Raw genomic sequence first — 19,023 nt, 5'->3', positions numbered from 1 at the left:
TAGTGATCACCTACTAAAATGAATGAAAACAGCAGGAGTGGGATGCCTGGGTGGCTCAGTGTTTGAGCATCTGCCTTCATCTCAGGTGGTGATTGGGGGCCTGGGATTCAGTCCTGCATCAGGCTGCCCACAAGGAGCATGCTTCTCTCTCTGCCTGTGTCTCTGCCTCTCTCTGTGTGCCTCTTATGAATAAACAAATAAAATCTTAAAAAAAAAAATAAAGCAGCAGGAATAGTAACAACAACAAGGACCACAGGACAGAATGGGAAACAAATACAGTATAATTTAGAGACTATAGTGTGGGGGACAGACCCACTCTAAGGATATGCCTTCCTTTGAAAGGCCTGAGCTGGCTTCTGCACCCTAGCTTTCATGGACATGAGAACTATGGGAGCTGACAAAGGTGTCCCATCAACACCTCAATCCAATTCCTTCTCCATTCCCTTCTTTTGCAGCGTCCGGGTCCACTTTTTTTTTTCTTTTTGCAAGGTGGGGCTGGTGTCTGTGGTTAGGACAATGCCTTACATTGCCAGGAGAGGGCAGCAGATCATTCTCCCACCACCTAGATGTAACCTCAGAGTTTCCTAGGATTCCAGCTTGTTTTCCATGGTTACTGAGTGCCCATTAGTACCAGGCTCAGTGCTGGGCACTGGGGATGCAAAGCTGAGAAAGATATGATCCCTGCTCTGGAGGAGCCCATGGTTTAAATGAGTGAGACAGCTGTGGAAACACATACAATGCCAAACAGGGGGTAAGGTGCTAAGGCGGAAGGCTCCTCTGCGGATGGCAGTGTCTCAAGGAGGGGTGGGGAGAATAGGAGCATTAGAAGGCACCCCATAAGGGGAGAGACTTGAACTGGGTCTTGAAAGATGATGGGTCTGCAGCCAATTAAGCCGACTGTGCTCTTTCCCCATGGGGGCCCAGTGTGCAATGGCTGCCAACAGTAGCCTGCTTGGTAGTGTATGCAGCCTATTGATTGTATGGGTTGCCCTGAGAGACCTTCCAGACAGCCCTTTCCAGTGGACACTGATTATCACTAATCTAGGCTGCAGACAGGCATGTGGGGTTCCTTTGGAAAGCCCCAGGGCACAGTGGTCAGGATCGGGTCCATATTGGCCAAGTCTTTGTGTACATCCATACCAAGCTGCAGAACAAGAAGCATGTGATTGAGGTCCTGTGCAGGGCCAAGTTCAAGTTCCCGGGCTGATAGAAAATCCACATTTCCAAGAAGTGGAGTTTTACTAAGTTTAATGCAGGCAAATTTGAAGACATGGTGGTTAAAAAGTGGCTCATCCCAGATGGCTGTGGGGTCAAATACATCCCTAATCACCGTCCCTTGGACAAATGGCAGGCTCCACATTCGTAAGAACCTTGGCACTGCCCCCTGCCTATTCATGCCCACCAATAAATCCTACTTCCTGTCAAAATGAAAGATGATGGTTTTTTGTCTTTTGTTTTTTTGTTTTGTTTTTTTTTTCACAGTGCACACAGACAGGAAAGACATCCCAGGCAGGGAAACCAGGATGAGCATAACACTCACTACAGGCAAAAGATGCTAGGGAGGGGGCAGGGCAAGAGCCTTGGGAAGCTGATGGATCATGGAGTACTATTCTTGGCTGCCATTCTGAAGAGCCTGGACTAGAGCCATGAAGGAAATGGGAAGCCATCATAGGGGTTTAATTTGGAGAGCAACACACTCAGATTTGCACTTTAAAGAAGTTTGCTCTCCTAGTTATGTGGAGGAGAGAGACTGTAGGGATGTAAGAAGGGCAGGCCTGAGAATGGATGCCTCATTAAGATTTTTGGAACAGGCAGGGTGCTAGATGATGGTGATCTGAATAAAGATGGAAGCAGTAGAGGTGGGAAAGAGGGTTGGACATGAGGCTTGTTCTCTGATCAGATGGAGTGTGATGAGAGCAGAGGTCTCCCAGTTCTGGCTTGAAGGGTGGGGGTGATTGCTGGTGGCAGCTAATGAGGTAAACGGAAGAGAGTAGGAAAAATTTGGTGGGAAATATTACATGTTGTTGATAAGTATGGGGCATCACCTCTAGCTCTGCATTTTGTTTCTGCCATACTCCCCAGTCTAGACTCTTATGACCTCTCACTGATTCTGTGACAGAGGCTTCCTGTTGGGTCTCACCATGTTTAGTCTCTCTTGCTGTTGGAATAGCTTTTGACTTCTTTCATTTAATACATATTTATGGACAGCCCATTATGGGCAGGCACTGTGATAAATTTCTTCCCCCACAGAGCTCATGGCCTAGGGGGGCTGGGGATGAAGGATGAGACAGATAACTTAAGCTGATAGTTGCAATACAGTGTGAAAAATGCTCTCAGGAGTGAGGACATTGAGTGAGGTAGGATATATAACCTGGACAATTGCTGTATGGGCCAAAGGACCAAAGGAGGTTTCCTAGAGCAGTGACATTGAGGCTCAACTGGTTGAGTCTTGTCCAATGTGGGAGTGGGTGGTAGTGGGGCTGGGGACAGGGAGAAAGTGTTTAAACAAGGTGTGTGGTCCCTGACTGTGAGTTGTGTGGCACAGAAGACAAGCAGCCTCCACTGGAGAGTACACAGGAGAAATCATGTTGTCAGGTCTGTACCAAGGAAGCAAGAAGAAAAGGACAATCAATGGAGAGTTGAGGATAGGGAAAAGTTTTTGTAGTATAAAGGTTTTTCCAAAGGCCCTGGGGAGAAGTTGGAAGGGGCAGAGGCAGAGGGGTAGCTCAGGGGAGGAAGCACAGAGCAAATATGGCAACTCATTCATTTATTCCTTTTATTTAATAAATAGGGAATGAGGACCTACTCTAGGCCAGAAATACAGAAATGAGCAAGTTTCCCAATCTCATGGAACTTACATTTTTGTGGGAGAAAACCTACAATAAATAAATAATTTCAGATTGTAGGCAGTGCTATGAAGAATGGGAAATGGGATGTAATAGAGAGTGCCTGGGGGAGCTTCTCTAGGTTGGGGGACCAGGAGAACCCTCTCTGAGGAGGGGACACTGACATGTGAGCTGAGTAGGAGGTGAGCATCTCTTCTAGGGAGAGGAGACAGAGCAAAGGTAAAGAGGATGTGGAAGAGTAAGCAGATGTTTGGAATGGCTTACATCTTGGGTGGCAAGCAAGGATAACAGCTGTGTGGGCCCAATTGGGTTTAGCTGTCACATGGTTAGGCAGAGAATTAGTTCCCCCAGTCCTTCAGGTGGTAGATGGACCCTCAGACCTAGAGGGATTATACTTCTGAAAGAGCTTTCTTAATCTGTCAGATGAGGCTAGTTTTCTGGAAGGAGCTGGAGCTAGTCTATATCTGGATGGTCACTTGAGCTCTGGAAGAGGCTCCAAACTCTAGGGTAGGAGTTGACCAACTATGGCATGGGCCAAGTTCTATATTATTAGAACACAACTCAGCTCTTTTATTTACATGTTGTCAATGGTTGTGTTAGTGAGTTGAGTCATTGCAACAGAGACCATGTAGGCCGCAAAGCCTGTGACATTTACTATCTGACCCTTTTAAATGGAAAAAAAAATCACAGTTTGCTAAGCTCTGCTGTAAGCTGTGACAGGAAGTTTTCTCGGAGGTGGTTCAGGGCTGGTCTGTATGTGCTGGTCTGTAAGTGTGGAGAAGGTAAGGCTGTACTCTGGAGCTGAGTCTCCAAAGTCTTCAAGTCCATCTCAGGTGCTGTAAACTATTATTCATTAAGCGTGTTTACATGTATGTAGGAGTGTATGAGCTTGGAGATGTAGTCTGGGCTTGAATTGGTCTTCCATGAGTGGTCTATGGACTCTGCCACTTGCTATAAGAGGTGTTGTCCCAAGTCACAACTCTATGCATGTCATGCTCTGCTTGGTAACATTAAGCAACTTTCTGTTGCTGCCTAATAAAATTCACATTCCTTAACCTAACTCCACATATGGCCTAGTGTACCATTCCAGCCTCTACCCAAACAAATCCTTAATGCTTCAGCCAAACCTGAGTACTTACCACTCCCCAAACATACTTTCTTCACTTTGGTGACTGAATCATTTTGGGACCACTTACCACATTCAGCTTTTTGTTCTAGGTTACTGGGGTTCTTGTCTCATGGACTCTATCAGTTTTTAAACTATACAAGGGTAAGTACCATATCTCCATTCATTTCTATATGATCAATAGAGCTGGCTTTTAGAAGAGAGTTAGATTGTGTATTTGTAACAGATGCTTAGCACTGTTTCTTGAATGCATTGGGCACTTAGAAATATTCATCTAGCATTCAAGCAGTCAAGGGTTTACTGTATTGTTTTTTGTTTGTTTGTTTTAAAGGTTTTATTTATTTATTCATGAGAGACACAGAAGGAGAGAGAGGCAGAGACACAGGCAGAGGGAGAAGCAGGCTCCATGCAAGGAGGCTGATGTGGGACTCGATTCCGGGTCTCCAGGATCACGCCCTGGGTTGAAAGTGGCACTAAACCGCTAAGCCACTGGGGCTGCCCTACTGTATTGTTTTTTAAATAATCTCTCCACCCCACGTAGGGCTTGAACTCACAAACCCTAGATCAAGAATCACACGCACTATTGACTGATCCAGCCAGGTACCGCAAGGGTCTACTGTATTAATATTTGTATCCTTGCACCTAATACTTGACACATGATAAATGAATGAAAAACAATGAATAAATTAATGATTGCAAGTATTTCTCCAAGGGTGAGAGGAAAGCAATCATAATTATTAGTAGTGGTAGGGAAACATTTGGAATTGTTACCCTGCTGTTGCTGGGCAGATATGGAACTCTGAAGGTTGACATTTCCTAATTCTAAATGTGAAATTTCAGTAAATTACTACCAGGTGAACAAAGTCATGTGGGCCATGGCTCTTGGTCTAAGTAATATACTCTTAGGTGTGATTAATTGAAAGGGAGTATAAAAGTTAAAAACAATGTTTGAAGGTTATCTGTTAGTGGTTAAAAGCACTCTAATTATCTTATGCATTACTACAGAGTCATGAAGTAGATTTTTAGAAAAATTTTCTGTTGTGGAAAATTTTGATCATATGCAGAAATCAGGAAAATAGTATAATGAGCCTTCCTGTATCCATCACCAAATATAGTTTATTAACTCATAGCCAATCTTGTTTCACATACACCCTCACCCATTTTTCCCTCTTCCATCTTATTTTGAAGCAAATCCCCAGACACATAATTTCATCCATAAATATTCAGTATATATCTGTAAAAGATAAGATCTCTTTAAAAAAAGCATAAGCACAACACCATTATCACACCAACCACCCGCACAATTCTTCTTTTTTTTAAAAAGATTTTTTATTTATTTATTCATGAGAGACAAAGAGAGAGTCAGAGACACAGGCAGAGGGAGAAGCCGGCTTCTTGAGAGGAGCCCAATGTGGGACTTGATCCTGGGACTCTGGGACCATGCCCTGAGCCGAAGGCAGATACTCAACCACTGAACTACCCAGGCATCCCACAATTATTCTTTAATATTATAAAATATCTTGCTATCTCCAAATTTACAATTATTTCATATATTTTCTTTACAGTGTGTTTGTTTGGATCAGGATCCAAATAAAGTCCCACTTTATGATTGATTTGTCTCTTAGCTTTTTTGAACTTTGATTTCCCCTTTCATCTCTTTTTTTTCTCTCTTGTGATGTATTTTTTTTTTATCTTTTAAAGATTTTATTTATTTATTTGACACAGAGTGCACACATTCAGGGGGAGTGACAGACAGAAGGAGAGGGAGAAGTAAGGTCTCCACTGAGTAGGGACAAGAGTCCATCTTGTCTAGGGGCTTGATCCCAGGACCCTGGGATCATGACCTGAGCCGAAGCCAGATGCTTAACTGACTTAGCCACCCAGGTGCCCCTCTTCTGAAATTTATTTATTGAAGGAACAAGGCTGTTTTCTCATATTTTGGATTTTGCTAACTATAGCCTCATGAAATTATTTAACATATTCCTCTGTTCTTTGTACTTCCTGTAAATTAGTAGTTTGTTCAGGAGGCTTGATTAGATTCAGGTTAGAGATGAGGAGAGCAACAGAGATTATGCTAGGTTCTTTGCTCAGGAGGTATGTCATTTCTGGTTGTCTTGTGTGTGTGTATGTGTGTGTGTGTGATGTTGGCACCCATTGGTCAGCTATGAATTGTCAAAATGATGGTATTATTATATTGTTGCCTTTTCTTTTATTAGGTGGCATATTTCTGTAAAGAGATGTTGCCCCTTATAAACTGTTTTTTGTTACCCAATGATACAACTTATATAAAAAAGTCTCAATAATTGCTTGATTTATTCTTTTTATCACCTTTCAAAATAATCTGTTTTTTGAAATACACTTCAAAGATGACCACTTTTTTTTCCCTTTAAGAATCATTATGAACTCAGAGGTGTAAATGCATTTGATATATTTCAATACATTGTAGTTTTTATCTTCATTAATGTGCAGAATGTCTCATCTTTGGCCAGAAGTTCTTCAAATTGGCTCTTGAGAGTTGTTCACATCATCTTAATCTTTTTAAAAAAAAGATTTTATTTATTTGTTCATGACAGAGAGAGGGAGAGGTAGAGACACAGGCAGAGGGAGAAGCAGGCTCCATGCAGGAACCCCAATGTGGGACTCAATTCCAGGACTCCGGGATCATGCCCTGAGCCAAAGGCAGATGCCCAACTGCTGAGCCATCCAGGCGCCTTTCATTCTAATCTTTGATAGATTCCTTACTCATCAGGATGGCAATAGGTTCCACACTCATCTTATACATTTTTGGCCCCAGACCTGGAATCAACAACTTCTCCAAATTGAAAAATGGTATTGGAGGCCACAATCTTGGTGCTAGTGGTAGATATTTCTTTTTAAATATTTTTAAAAATTGGGGCACCGGGGTGGCTCAGTTGGTTAAGTGTCTGACTTCAGTTCAGGTCATCATTTCAGGGTCCTGACATCAAGCCCGGCAATGGGCTCACGCTGGTGGGGGGAGTCTGCTTGTCCTTTTCCCTCTGCCCTTTCCCTGACTCATGCTTTCTCTTTCTCTCTCTCAAATAAATAAATAAAATCTTGAAAAAATATTTTAAAAAACTGACAGCTTTCTTGAAATATAATTTAAATACCACAAAATTCACCAATTTTAAGTGTACAATTCAATGACCTTTTTATTGTATTTACAGAATTTTGCAACTATTACCAAAATCTTTTTTCCCCCACCAAAATCTAATTTTATAACATTTCTATCACCTCCAAAGAATTTCATGCTTACTAGAGTCCCTCCTCATTCTCACTCCCAGACCTAGGCAACCACTAATCTACTTTTTGTTTCTATGTATCTACCTATCCTGGACATTTGTTTGTTTGTTTGTTGTTGTTGTTGTTGCTTAAAGATCTTATTTATTTATTCATAAGAGACACAGAAAGGCAGAGACATAGACAGAGGGAGAAGCAGGCTCCAGGCAGGGAGCCTGATGTGGGACTCGATCCCAGGACCCCAGGATCACAACCTGAGCCAAAGTCAGATGCTCAACCAACTGAGCCACCTAGGAGCCCCTCACTTCCTTGATTGTGTCTTTTGAAGTGCCACAGTTTTAAATTAGCAGTTTTGTTTTTATCTTCCCTTTTGCTTTTTGCCCAATACAAGACCACAAAAATTTACTTTATGTTTTCTCCTAAGTTTTTTTTTTTTTAAGATTTATTTATTTATTCATGATAGGCACACACACAGAGAGAGAGAGAGAGGCAGAGACACAGGCAGAGGGAGAAGCAGGCTTCATGCCCGGGTCTCCAGGATCACGCCCTGAGCCAAAGGCAGTGCCAAGCCACCGAGCCACCCAGGGATCCCCTCTCCTAAGTTTTTGTTCTAACATTCAGATCTGTGATCCATTTGAGCTATTTTTTGTGTGTGTATAGTGTCTGGTAGGGGCCCGAATGATTTTTTTTTTTTAACCGAGGTTATCCAATTGCCCTAGCACCACTTGTTGAAAAGACAATTTCTTTCTCATCGAATTTTCTTGGTAGCTTTGTAGAAAATCAATTGACTATAAATGTAAGGATTTCTTTTTGGACTTTCGATTATATTCCATCAATCTATGTCTACCTTTATGCCAGTACTACACTGTCTTGATTATCTTTGTAGTAAGTTTTGAGATCAGGAAGTGTAAGTTCTCCAACCTTTCTTTTTTGGATTGTTTTGGGATTCTTTGCATTTGCATATAAATTTTACAACTAGCTTGCCAATTTCCACAAAAAAGGCAGCAGGGACTTTTGATAGAAATTGTGCTGAATCTGTAGACCAATTAGGGGAGAATATCCATCTTAATTTTGTTTAGTCTTCTGATCCATGGACATGGGATATCTTTCTATTTGTTTAAGTCTTCTTTAATTTCTTTCAACAAATTGTTTTGGGATGCCTGAGTGGCTCAGTGGTTGAGTGTCTGCCTTTGGCTCAGGGAGTGATCCTGGAGTTCTGGGATCGAGTCCCACATCGGGCTTTCTGCATGGAGCCTGCTTATCTCTCTGCCTCTCTGTGTGTCTCTCATGAATAAATAAAATCTTAAAAAAACCCAAAACAATGTTTTATAGTTTTCATTCTACAAGTCTTACACTCCTTTTTTTTTTCCAGTTTATTCCTAAGTATTTTATTCTTTTTTATCTTATTGTGAATGGGACAATTTTCTTAATTTAATTTTCAGATCATTGGTAGTGTATAGCAATGACAGCTGATTTTTATATATTGATTTTGTGAACTTGCTGAACTCGTTTATTAATTCTAGCTTTTTTTTTTTTTAGTGGATTTCTTAGGATCTTGTGTATATAAGATTGTGTCATTTGTGGATAAGACAGTTTAACTTCTTCCTTTCCAAACTGGATGTCTTTTATATCTTTGTTACCTAATTACCCTGGTTAGAATATTCATTACATTGTTGAATAGAAGTGGTGAGCATGTACATCTTTATTTTGTTCTCACTCTTAGGGGGAAAGCACTTGGTCTTTCACTATTAAATATGTAGGCTGTAGGCTTTCACAGATACTTTTTATCATATTGAGAGGAAGTAACTTCCTATTCCTAGTTTGTTGAGGATTTTTTCATGAATGGGTAGATAATATCTTTAATCCAATTTTACAAATAGGGAAACTAGCACTCTATTTACAGATGATCTGACTCTAAAGACCAAGCTCTTTCTTTTCTTTCTTTCTTTTTTTTTTTTAAAGTAAGCTTTATGGGGATCCCAGGGTGGCTCAGTGGTTTAGCGCCTGCCTTTGGCCCAGGGCATGATCCTGGAGTCCCAGTATCTGAGTCCCACATCAGGTTCCCTGCATGGAGCCTGCTTCTCCCTTTGCCTGTGTCTCTTCCTCTCTCTCTCTCTCTCTCTGTCTCTCATGAATAAATAAATAAAATCTTAAAAAATAAAAATAAAATAAGTTCTATGCCCAATATAGGGCTCAAACTCACAACCCTGAAATCAAGAGTCATAAGCTCTACCAACTGAACCAGCCAGGCACCCAAAGACCAAGCTCTTAATCACTGTGCTATCTCTCGATAGCGTACTCTTCCACTTATTTTCACACAGTCTCCTCTATATTCTTATTTTCTTCTTATTTTGTTAATATTGATGTTCTCCAGGATTCTTTGCACTTGTTATTCTCTCCTGGTCTTTGCACTAGTTATTCTCTCCTGAGGCAAAAGAATGGCTTTGATCATCACTTCTAACCTACAAATCGCGGTATCTCCTTAAACTCATGTATATCCTAATGCTTCCACATCTTATTCACTTGGATGGCTTTTTTTTTTTTTTAAGATTTTATCTATTCATGAGAGACAGAGAGAGAGAGAGAGGCAGAGACACAGGCAGAGGCAGAAGCAGGCTCCACGCAGGGAGCCTGACATGGGACTTGATCCTGGGACTCCAGGATCATGCCCTGGGCCAAAGGCGGATGCTCAACCGCTGGGCCACCCGAGCGTCCCTTCACTTGGATATCTAAAGAAATCTTAAACCCATCATGTTCCTAAAATTCCCTATTACCCCCTGTCCTCTCCCATGGGTTCCTCTTTCTATATTTTCAATATCTTTCTATATTTTCAATATTGAATGCTTCTTCCATTTACCTTATCCAAATCTGAACCTGGGAGTGATCACACATGCCTGCTTTTCCTTGGTCCTTCTCTCAACTCTTCTTTTTCTTCTCCTTTTTTTTTTTTTTTAAGATTTTATTTATTCATAGAGATGCAGAGAGAGAGAGAGAGGCAGAGAGAGAAGCAGCTCCATGCAGAGAGCCTGACGTGGGACTTGATCCCAGGTCTCCAGGATCACGCTCTGGGCTGCAGGCGGCGCTAAACCGCTGCGCCACCGGGGCTGCCCTCAACTCTTCTAATCAATTGCCAAGTTCTGCCCTATTTTAATCTCCAAAGTATCTTTATAATCTGTTCTTTTCTCTTCATCTCCATTGCTACTGGGTTGCTACCTCAAATCAAGTGAGGATTATTTTTCACTCCGGCTCTCAGTCTTGTCTTCCTCAAGTCCACCTTCCACATTATGAAGAGTGATGTCTCTAAATCACAAACCCTCTGATATGTAAGCCTATCAAAGACTCTCTGTTGCTACAGCATAGCAAACAAGGCCTTTCTTCCATTTACTTCCAAAATACAAGTGCATTTTGTACACTTCCACCAAATATCGAACTCATGAATGCACTTAAAGATATAAATCATGACAGCTACGTGACACTTGCATAATTTGGAGACATTATACATCATTTGAGTGATTCTATATGTATACCCCTTTACATATCATGTTGTCTCACACCTAAGTGTTTTTGTATACACTTTTATCTTTGTTTGAGAGGTTCCTTCTCCCTCCACATCATCCTCTCTACTCCTTTTCATGCTGAAAGACCACATTCACCAGCCCGTTCTCTCCGAAACCTTCTCTAACTTATACAGAATTAATTATGTGCTCTCATCTCTATCTTTTAAGAACATTGTACATGCCTATATTACAGTATTAATTATTATTAATTACAATATATTACAATATATTATATTACAATAACTATATTACAATAACTATCATGTTATTTACTCTTACTCTCTGAGATTCTTTGAGGTTAGCAATCATGTTAGATTTATCTTGAAAACCCTCACAACACCCATCATATAGACAATGCTAAAGAAGTTTTTCTAAAGTCACTTAAATTAGACTTTTTTCTAGAAACCTCCTTGCTTTTAATAGACCAGTTTCTAAATCATCAGTTTACATTTTTAAAAGAACATGCTTAATAATAACATTTTTTGGATGACAAAAGTGACATATGTTTATTTTAAACTGCATGGAACTTATAGAAAAGTCCTAGGAAGAAAATAAGAGTTCCTTATAATCTACCATCTGGATATGTTACCACTATGATGTATGTTCTTCCAGTTTTTTCCTGTGCATTTGTATATATGTGTATTTATATAATATAAACACATGTGTATATTCTGGATATATGTATATATAATATATAGTTGGATATATATATAAAACAATGTTATACACACTTTTGGTAACTTGTCTCTTTTTAACTTAATGTTATATGAACATTTTGTCATGTCACTACATATTATTTTACAAAATTATTTTTAATGACTGCACATATATATGAACTGTAATGTAAAGTATCTTTGTGGGTTTTTTTTTTAAAGATTTTATTTATTTATTCATAAGAGACACACAGAGAGAGAGAGAGAGAGGCAGAGACATAGGCAGAGGGAAAAGAAGGCTCTATGCAGGGAACCTGATGTGGGGCTTGATCCTGGCATTCTGGGATCATGCCCTGAGCCAAAGGCAGATGCCCAACCACTGAGCCACCCAGGTGTCCCTGTATCTGTGCACTTTTGAGTGTCAAGAAAATTTTGAATTTTTTACTTATAAATAATGCCATGGTAAGCATATTTGTATATTAACCCTGTGCACACTTTTTTTAAAAAATTTATTTATTTATGATAGTCACACAGAGAGAGAGAGAGGGGCAGAGACATAGGCAGAGGGAGAAGCAGGCTTCATGCTGGGAGCCCGATGTGGGATTCGATCCCGGGTCTCCAGGATCGCGCCCTGGGCCAAAGGCAGGCGCTAAACTGTTGCGCCACCCAGGGATCCCCTGTGCACACTTTTGATTCAACATAACAAGTTTAAAAAATATAATTCATTCACTATTTTGTCAACACATTTATTGAATAGCTGCTATGCGGTAGGCATTTAAAAAATTTATTTATTTTAAAGATTCTATTTATTTGAGAAGGGGGGTAGGGACAGTAGGAGTGGAGAAGGAGGGCCAGAGGGAGAGGAGAAGCAGGTTCCCCACCAAGCAGGGAGCCCAACTACAGGGCTCCATCCCAGGAGCCTAGGATCATAACCTGAGCCAAAGCCAGAAGCTTAACCCACTAAGCCACCCAGGTGCCCCTGCAGCAGGTATTTTAAATAAATTATAATAAAGCCATTTCTCTCCAGGAATCATATTTGGGGGAGGGGAAACTCTAGTCCACCTTAGGTTCTTTAGAATAGAGCTGGTGGGTTAGTTCCAATGTAAGCATTCCAGGTTTGGTTGCTAAGATGTGATTATTTCTCAACAATTGGGTCGTATTCCCAGGAGATACTTCTTCTATGTCATCTTAACTGCTTCCTTGTAGTGCTGTTGTCTATCTGGTGTGGGTGAGAAGGACAGAAATAGGGACTGGAGCGGGGTCAGGCATAGAGAAGAGGTGAGTCTGAACATGAGAAATGAAGTAGAACAGTGGTCATGTAAGGGTAGCAAAGGGTCGGATTCAAGGGGCATTTAATAAGTAAAATTCTCTGTCCTGGCAGGTTTGTGGGTGGTGTGGGAGAGAAGTCAAAGATGACGAAGACTCAAGTATTGCCCAGAGTTAGGGATTAATTTTGGGATGGAGAGAAGATAATATGTTCAATGTTGGATGTGTTGAGTTTTAAGTACTACAAGAAATAAAGAATTATAAAATACCAAAATAAGGTTTTGCAACTCAACATCTGGAGAGAGATATTTTTTACTCTAAAAATAATATGAATTTATCCTCTCTTTCTATATATATTTTAAAAGATTTTATTTATTTATTCATGAAAGACACAGAGGGAGGCAGAGACATAGGCAGAGGAAGAAGCAGGCTCCCCTGTGAGAAGCCTGATGCAGGACTTGATCCCAGGACCCTGGGATCACAACTTGAGCCAAAGGCAGATACCTAACCACTGAGCCACCCAGGCATCCTGGCATCCTGTCTCAGTTTTTTTTTTTTTTTTTTAAGATTTTATTTATTTATTTATTTATTTATTTATTTATTTATTTATTTATTTATGAGAACTACACAGAGAGGCAGAGACATAGGCAAAAGGATAAGCAGGCTCACTCTGGGTAGCCTGATGCAGGACTCAATCCCAGAACCCTTGGGATTACAACCTGAGCCAAAGGCAGACACTCAGCCACTGAGCCACCCAGGCGCCCTGTGCCCCTATATTTTTCTAACAAAAGTCTAAAGTTCACCAATTCTCTATATTCCTTCTAAGGAAGATAAGGATCTTAGACTCTCTAATCACCCTACAACCTCACCTTTCTCATCGTTTGTGCTGTGTTGTCTAATGGTTCAATTTCATCATGATTTTAACCCCTTCAAGTTAGTTGTGATTATTATATTTCAGTCAATACTACTTAAACTTACCACCTTCTCAGGCTCCTAACAGAAAAATTATACATTCAAATTAGGATAATTCAAAGAGAATTTAACAAATAAATTAGAGCAACTATCTCTAACAAGTATGTGTGAGTAGAGATTAAGAAACCTGCAAGAAGCGGAGCTCCAGTGGCGCAATCGGTTAGCGCGCGGTACTTATACAGAAACCTGCAAGATAGTATAATATGCTGGAGCTAGTAACAGCCAGAGTTTTATCACCCCTAGGCCTGAAAGGATCTGGGGAGGGAGCAGTCTTGGAAAGCTGAAAGAAGCATTGTGCATACAGGGCTATCTTGAGAGAAGCAATGACCTCAATACACCCTGTCAGGAGGAACCAGGAGAATGCTGCTATGACATGACCATCCTTTCTGCAGTGTCCTATCAGGGCTCCCCATTGGCAAAACTTAATTGCAAGCCAGAGGACAAGGCGGTTTACTTGATGTAGCCTCCAAAACATTTAACAGAGTGAAGAACAGTGTAGGGAAGATCTGGAGAGCCAACAGAAGATACTCAGTTTACCAAGTGTTTTACTTATTCTTTTGTTTTGTTTTACTTATTCTTAGTACATATTTAATACATTTTTTGTATCCTTCTCTTTTCCAGATTTATTTTATTCCTTGCTGAAAGAAGGAAGTATATTAGTATTTCTTTCAATGGGGGCTTATGAATAATAAATTTCTTAGCTTCTCTGAAATGTCTTCATTTTGCTCTCACTCTTGAATGATAGAGATGAGTATAAATTTCTAGATTAATATTTTCCTTCAAAACTTGGAAGCTATTATTGCTTTGTCTCCACTAGTGTTGCTGATGAGAAGTCTGCTCTTGGTCTGGTAGTCTTCCTTTTGCAGTTAATCTTTCTTTCTCTGAATAATTTAGGATTCTCATGCTTTCTTTGGTCTTTTATTTTATTCCAATGTATCTAGATATGGATTTCTCTTTGTCCTGTGAAAGACTTGGTGCGCTTTTTCAATAGGAGGATTCATATTTGCTTTAATTCTGAAAGATTTACAGCCACGATCACTTCAACTATGACCTCTTGTCCATTTGCTCTATTCTGATGTTCCCATTAAGCATTTATTGGAGTTTTTCATCCATCTCTCTAAATATCTCTTTTTTATTTTCTTCCCTATGTGTCTGTGCTAGATTCTGGGTCACTTTTGCTACTGTGTCCTCCAATTCACTAACTTATTCCTTGGCAGTGTCTAGTCTACTATGAAACTTGTCTACTGAGTTGTTCAGTTTCTGTTTTTCTTTTCTGTATCATCTTTAAAAAGTATAACTTCTTGTTTCCTTCATGTAAAATCCTGTTTTTGTCTTACAGTACCTATTTTAACTTTAAAAAAATCTATTTTGTTAAAACACAGAAAAGTGCATGGAACAAGTATGTAGACCTCAAGGATTTATCGTAAAGCAAATGTCTGTGTCTCCACCAGCCAGCTCTCCCTATTGTGATCCTTCCTATTCATTACTCCCTCCCAAGATAACCATTAATTAAAAATATTTTATTGTTGAATTATAGTTGAAATACAATGTTATATTAGTTTCAAGTGCACAGCAGAATGATTTGACAATTCTATACATTGTACAATGTTCATTACAGTAAGTATAGTTACTATCTGTCTCCATACAGCATTATTGACTACATTTTTTACTATATTCCTTATGCTGCTGCCTTTCCATTTCTGTGACTTATTTATTTTATACCTATTTTATAACTATTTTTGTCTTTAGTTGTCTTATAGACTGTCCTATAATCTGGATTTGACTGATTGTGTCCTCATTTTAGATTTAAATTAAACTTAGTGGGATCCCTGGGTGGCGCAGCGGTTTAGCGGCTGCCTTTGGCCCAGGGCGCGATCCTGGAGACCCGGGATCGAATCCCACGTCGGGCTCCCGGTGCATGGAGCCTGCTTCTCCCTCTGCCTGTGTCTCTGCCTCTCTCTCTCTCTTTCTCTCTATGACTATCATAAATAAATAAAATTTAAAAAAAAAGATTAAAAAAAATAAATTAAACTTAGTGAGCAAAAATACTAAGCATGGTGATATATATTTCCCATTGCACTGTCAGGAAGCACATGATATCAGTCAGTTCTTTTACTGGTGATTTTAAGTTTGATCACTTGGTGAAGGTGTTATCCATCAGATCTCTCTTGGTAAAAATGCTTTTTTCCTATTGTAATTAATGCATAATATATATAGTGATGCTTTGAGGCCATGTTAATATCTTGTTCCATTGAACTTTCTTGTCTATATCAATTATTTCATCTATAGTTCTAATTCTATCATTCCTTCTATATTTATTAGCTGGCATTTAAAAAAAATGGAATCCCTCCTCCACCACTATAATTACCATGCATTTATTAGTTCCAATTTGGGCCCATGTGTTCCTTTCTTTTTCTTTATTCTTTCTTTTTTACTTAATGGGTTTTAAATCTATTATCATCATTCTTTTTGATGTTCAAACTGTTGCTCATTTGGCTAGTGAGAGAACTCTTTAATCTGGATCTTCTGCATTTTTAATGTACACCCATTGGATTTTTGAGCACTTCCCTATTTCTGGCACAAAAAGATAGAGACCAGTCTTGTACTTTTCTTACTCCCAATCAGTAATCAGCCATTTCTCCAAGAAGGTTTCTTCCTTTTTTTTTTTTTTTTTTTAAGAGTGGGGTATAGAGATGCCTGAGTGACCCAGGCAGTTGAGCATCAGACTCTTGGTTTTGGCTCAGACCATGATCTCAGGGTCATGAAATTGAGCCCTGAGTCAGGCTTCCTGCCCTGCAGGGAGTCTGCCTCTGCCTCTTTCTCACCCCTGCCCCTCTCCTGCTCCCCACCTTATGCTCGAGCTCTCTCTCTCTCAAATAAATAAAATCTTAAAAACAAAATGGGGTATTAATGTTATGTAGAAAGTAGGTCTGGGTAGCAGGTGTGCTCATTGCTATTGGGGTGTCATTGCTTCTGGGCCTCTTCGGTGGACGGAATACTTTAAATCATGAATTCTTACTTAATTTACTTAAAATTAATTAAAATTTGAGCATCATGGTCTCCCATTCCATATTTGCATCTACCTTCTTCCATGGTAACAATCCTGTTTCCTGAAAAATAGTATATTTACTACAATATACACAATAGTTTCAGAACTACATCTCCAATGACACTACCAATAACAAACTTATTAAGTAAAGTTCAAGTTCTTTATAGGTTTTTTTTTTTCCTTTAGGATATATCCCATTAAGGGCACACGCTTAGAATATTGTGTTTAAAACTTACTTGAATAACTTTTCTCCATAGCTACACAATCAGTTTCAAAGATTTATTTATTTATTTGAGTGAGAGAAAGAGAATGAGTGGGAGGGGGGGAGGGAGAGAGAATCTCCAGCAGATTCCACATTGAGCATGGAGTCCAACATGGGGCTCAATCTCATGACCCTGAGATCATGACCTGAGCCAACACCAAGGTTCTGAAACTCAACTGACTGTGTCACACAGGTGCCCCCAATATTTCCCTTTTTTTAAACATACTATGCATATTCATTTGATGATGAGGAGGAGGAAGAGGTTGGCAACAATGATTATCATTACTATTATTTTATTTACATCTTTGAGAGACTGTTTTACAAAATTAATCTCCTCTGAAGTAATTTCCTGTTCCAATTGTTGATTTTGTTATGTTATCTTTCACAGCACTAGATTTCTACATGTCTTTGGGAATTTGGGTTTGTTCATTTTAAGTAACATCTCTCTATTTCTTTTCCTTCCCCTTTTTCTCCCCTTCTGTACAATACAGTTCCTTTCCCAGTTGCTTTTTTGGTTGTCTCATTTGCTACCTCCAACCCTGATCTAATGTCCAGTACCTGGTCTTAAAATGACAATAAAGAGCTCTTCTCCTATAGACATACGGGGATGCTGTGGATTCAGGTAGAGTGCCAACAGTTTCTAATTGAGAATAATAATCAGTATTTACTGAGTTATTACTATATGCTAGGCACTATTTTACATAAATTATTTCGTATAATGTTCCTGACAACTTTATGAGTTAGATACTGCTACAACTACTACTGCTACTATCACTACCACAATGATGACCATTTTATAAATTAGTAAAGTAAGTAAAGCATGTTAAATAATATCTTTAGTAAAGACAAACCAGAACATATAAATCAGTCAATCAAACAATCATCCATCCTTGCTGGTAGTAGATAGACTGAACTTAGACTAAATCAGTTTTCTGTTTTGTTTTGGTTTGTTTTGTTTTGTTTTGGTTTGGTTTTCTATCTGACTGCTCTGAAAACTATTAACCAAGACTATGAGTATGTCATTAGAGTATAAGTTTGTAGTTTATAGTAATCAATTTTTCATAGTGTTATGGACAAGCACTCCCCTACACCAAATCTCTATCCAACTTTTACCCATAGAAGGCAGTTTATGATCTCAAGGGGAAAGATGTGATCCAAAGGACAGGCTGAAATCTTGAGAACTGATACCTAATAGCACATAGCTCATCTTTCTTGGCTCTCATGCAAATTTTTTTTTAAAAGATGTATTTATTTATTTTAGAGAAAGAGTGAGCAAGCAGGGAGAGGGTAGAGGGAGAGAGAGAATCCTTGCTGAGCATGGAACCTGACTTAGGGCTCAATTGCAGGATCCTGAGATCATGACCAAGCCACTTAGGTGTTCCTCTTATGTTAATTTTTAATATATTTATTTTACATATGAAGAAAAAGAGTCTCCAAGAGTTAAGTAAATTGCCTAAGAATATATCGCTAATGGGGGGGGGGGGTGGCAGACTCTGAGTCAGGAGTCAAACAATACAAGTTTGACTTGTATCTTCTCATTCTTAATATTTTTTGAATGTTTTTGTCGTACCATGATACCCACCTCTGATGAAATACCTATAGCAAGAGAGAAACAGCTCCCGCTCTTCACCCTCTTTATTTCTTACAGAGATATTTATAGTTATGGTAGGTTCCTCAGATATCACTGACAGAGAATGGGGTATCTCAGGAAAGAACATTGAGGACATCATGGAAGCACTCCAAGTTGCTGATCAGGTGAGGACATCTCAGACATCTTACTGGCTCCATCAAGGTAGCTGGTTGGGTATACACTCATTGTGCCAGGAGAGTGGGAAAAATTACCAGTCAGCTGAGCACTACTTGGTTCAATCCATTCATAGCTCCAGGTCTAATTCCTGTGTCCCTACTCTGATCCATATACCTTTTCCATCCCCTTAATCCCTGATCCAGCTTTAATTCTCTTCCTAGATTCACTACTCCCTTCCTTTTTCTACCAGGGATCATTGCTCTCTTTATTATCTTTACCCTTCAACC

General features: G+C 39.5%; 1 protein-coding gene and 1 non-coding gene across 16 annotated transcripts in view; both read left to right on the top strand.

The window, feature by feature from the left end:
- Positions 1–878: 878 nt before the first annotated feature.
- Positions 879–1,012, top strand: LOC119866492. The gene has a single exon (XR_005380237.1). It is a non-coding gene; the product is annotated as a small nucleolar RNA SNORA70 (small nucleolar RNA).
- Positions 1,013–12,593: 11,581 nt separating this feature from the next.
- LOC102156193 (maestro heat-like repeat-containing protein family member 1) overlaps positions 12,594–19,023 on the top strand; it is a 74,841-nt gene continuing 68,411 nt past the window's right edge. For 10 of the 15 annotated variants that reach the window (XM_038576421.1, XM_038576413.1, XM_038576416.1 and 7 more), the window contains exons 1-3: positions 12,595–12,718; positions 17,481–17,611; positions 18,638–18,744. In XM_038576421.1, the coding sequence (XP_038432349.1) occupies positions 18,652–18,744 (93 nt within the window). In that variant the 5' untranslated portion in view covers positions 12,595–12,718; positions 17,481–17,611; positions 18,638–18,651. Of the gene's footprint in view, positions 12,719–17,480; positions 17,612–18,637; positions 18,745–19,023 lie in introns of all 15 variants that reach the window. The other 5 variants (XR_005379720.1, XM_038576424.1, XM_038576422.1 and 2 more) reach the window with 1 other exon arrangement.

This window comes from Canis lupus, chromosome 27, assembly GCF_011100685.1.
Source record: "Canis lupus familiaris isolate Mischka breed German Shepherd chromosome 27, alternate assembly UU_Cfam_GSD_1.0, whole genome shotgun sequence".
Lineage (NCBI taxonomy): Eukaryota > Metazoa > Chordata > Mammalia > Carnivora > Canidae > Canis > Canis lupus.
Note: the sequence above shows the minus strand (reverse complement) of the source record. Positions and strands in the feature narration are given on the sequence as shown.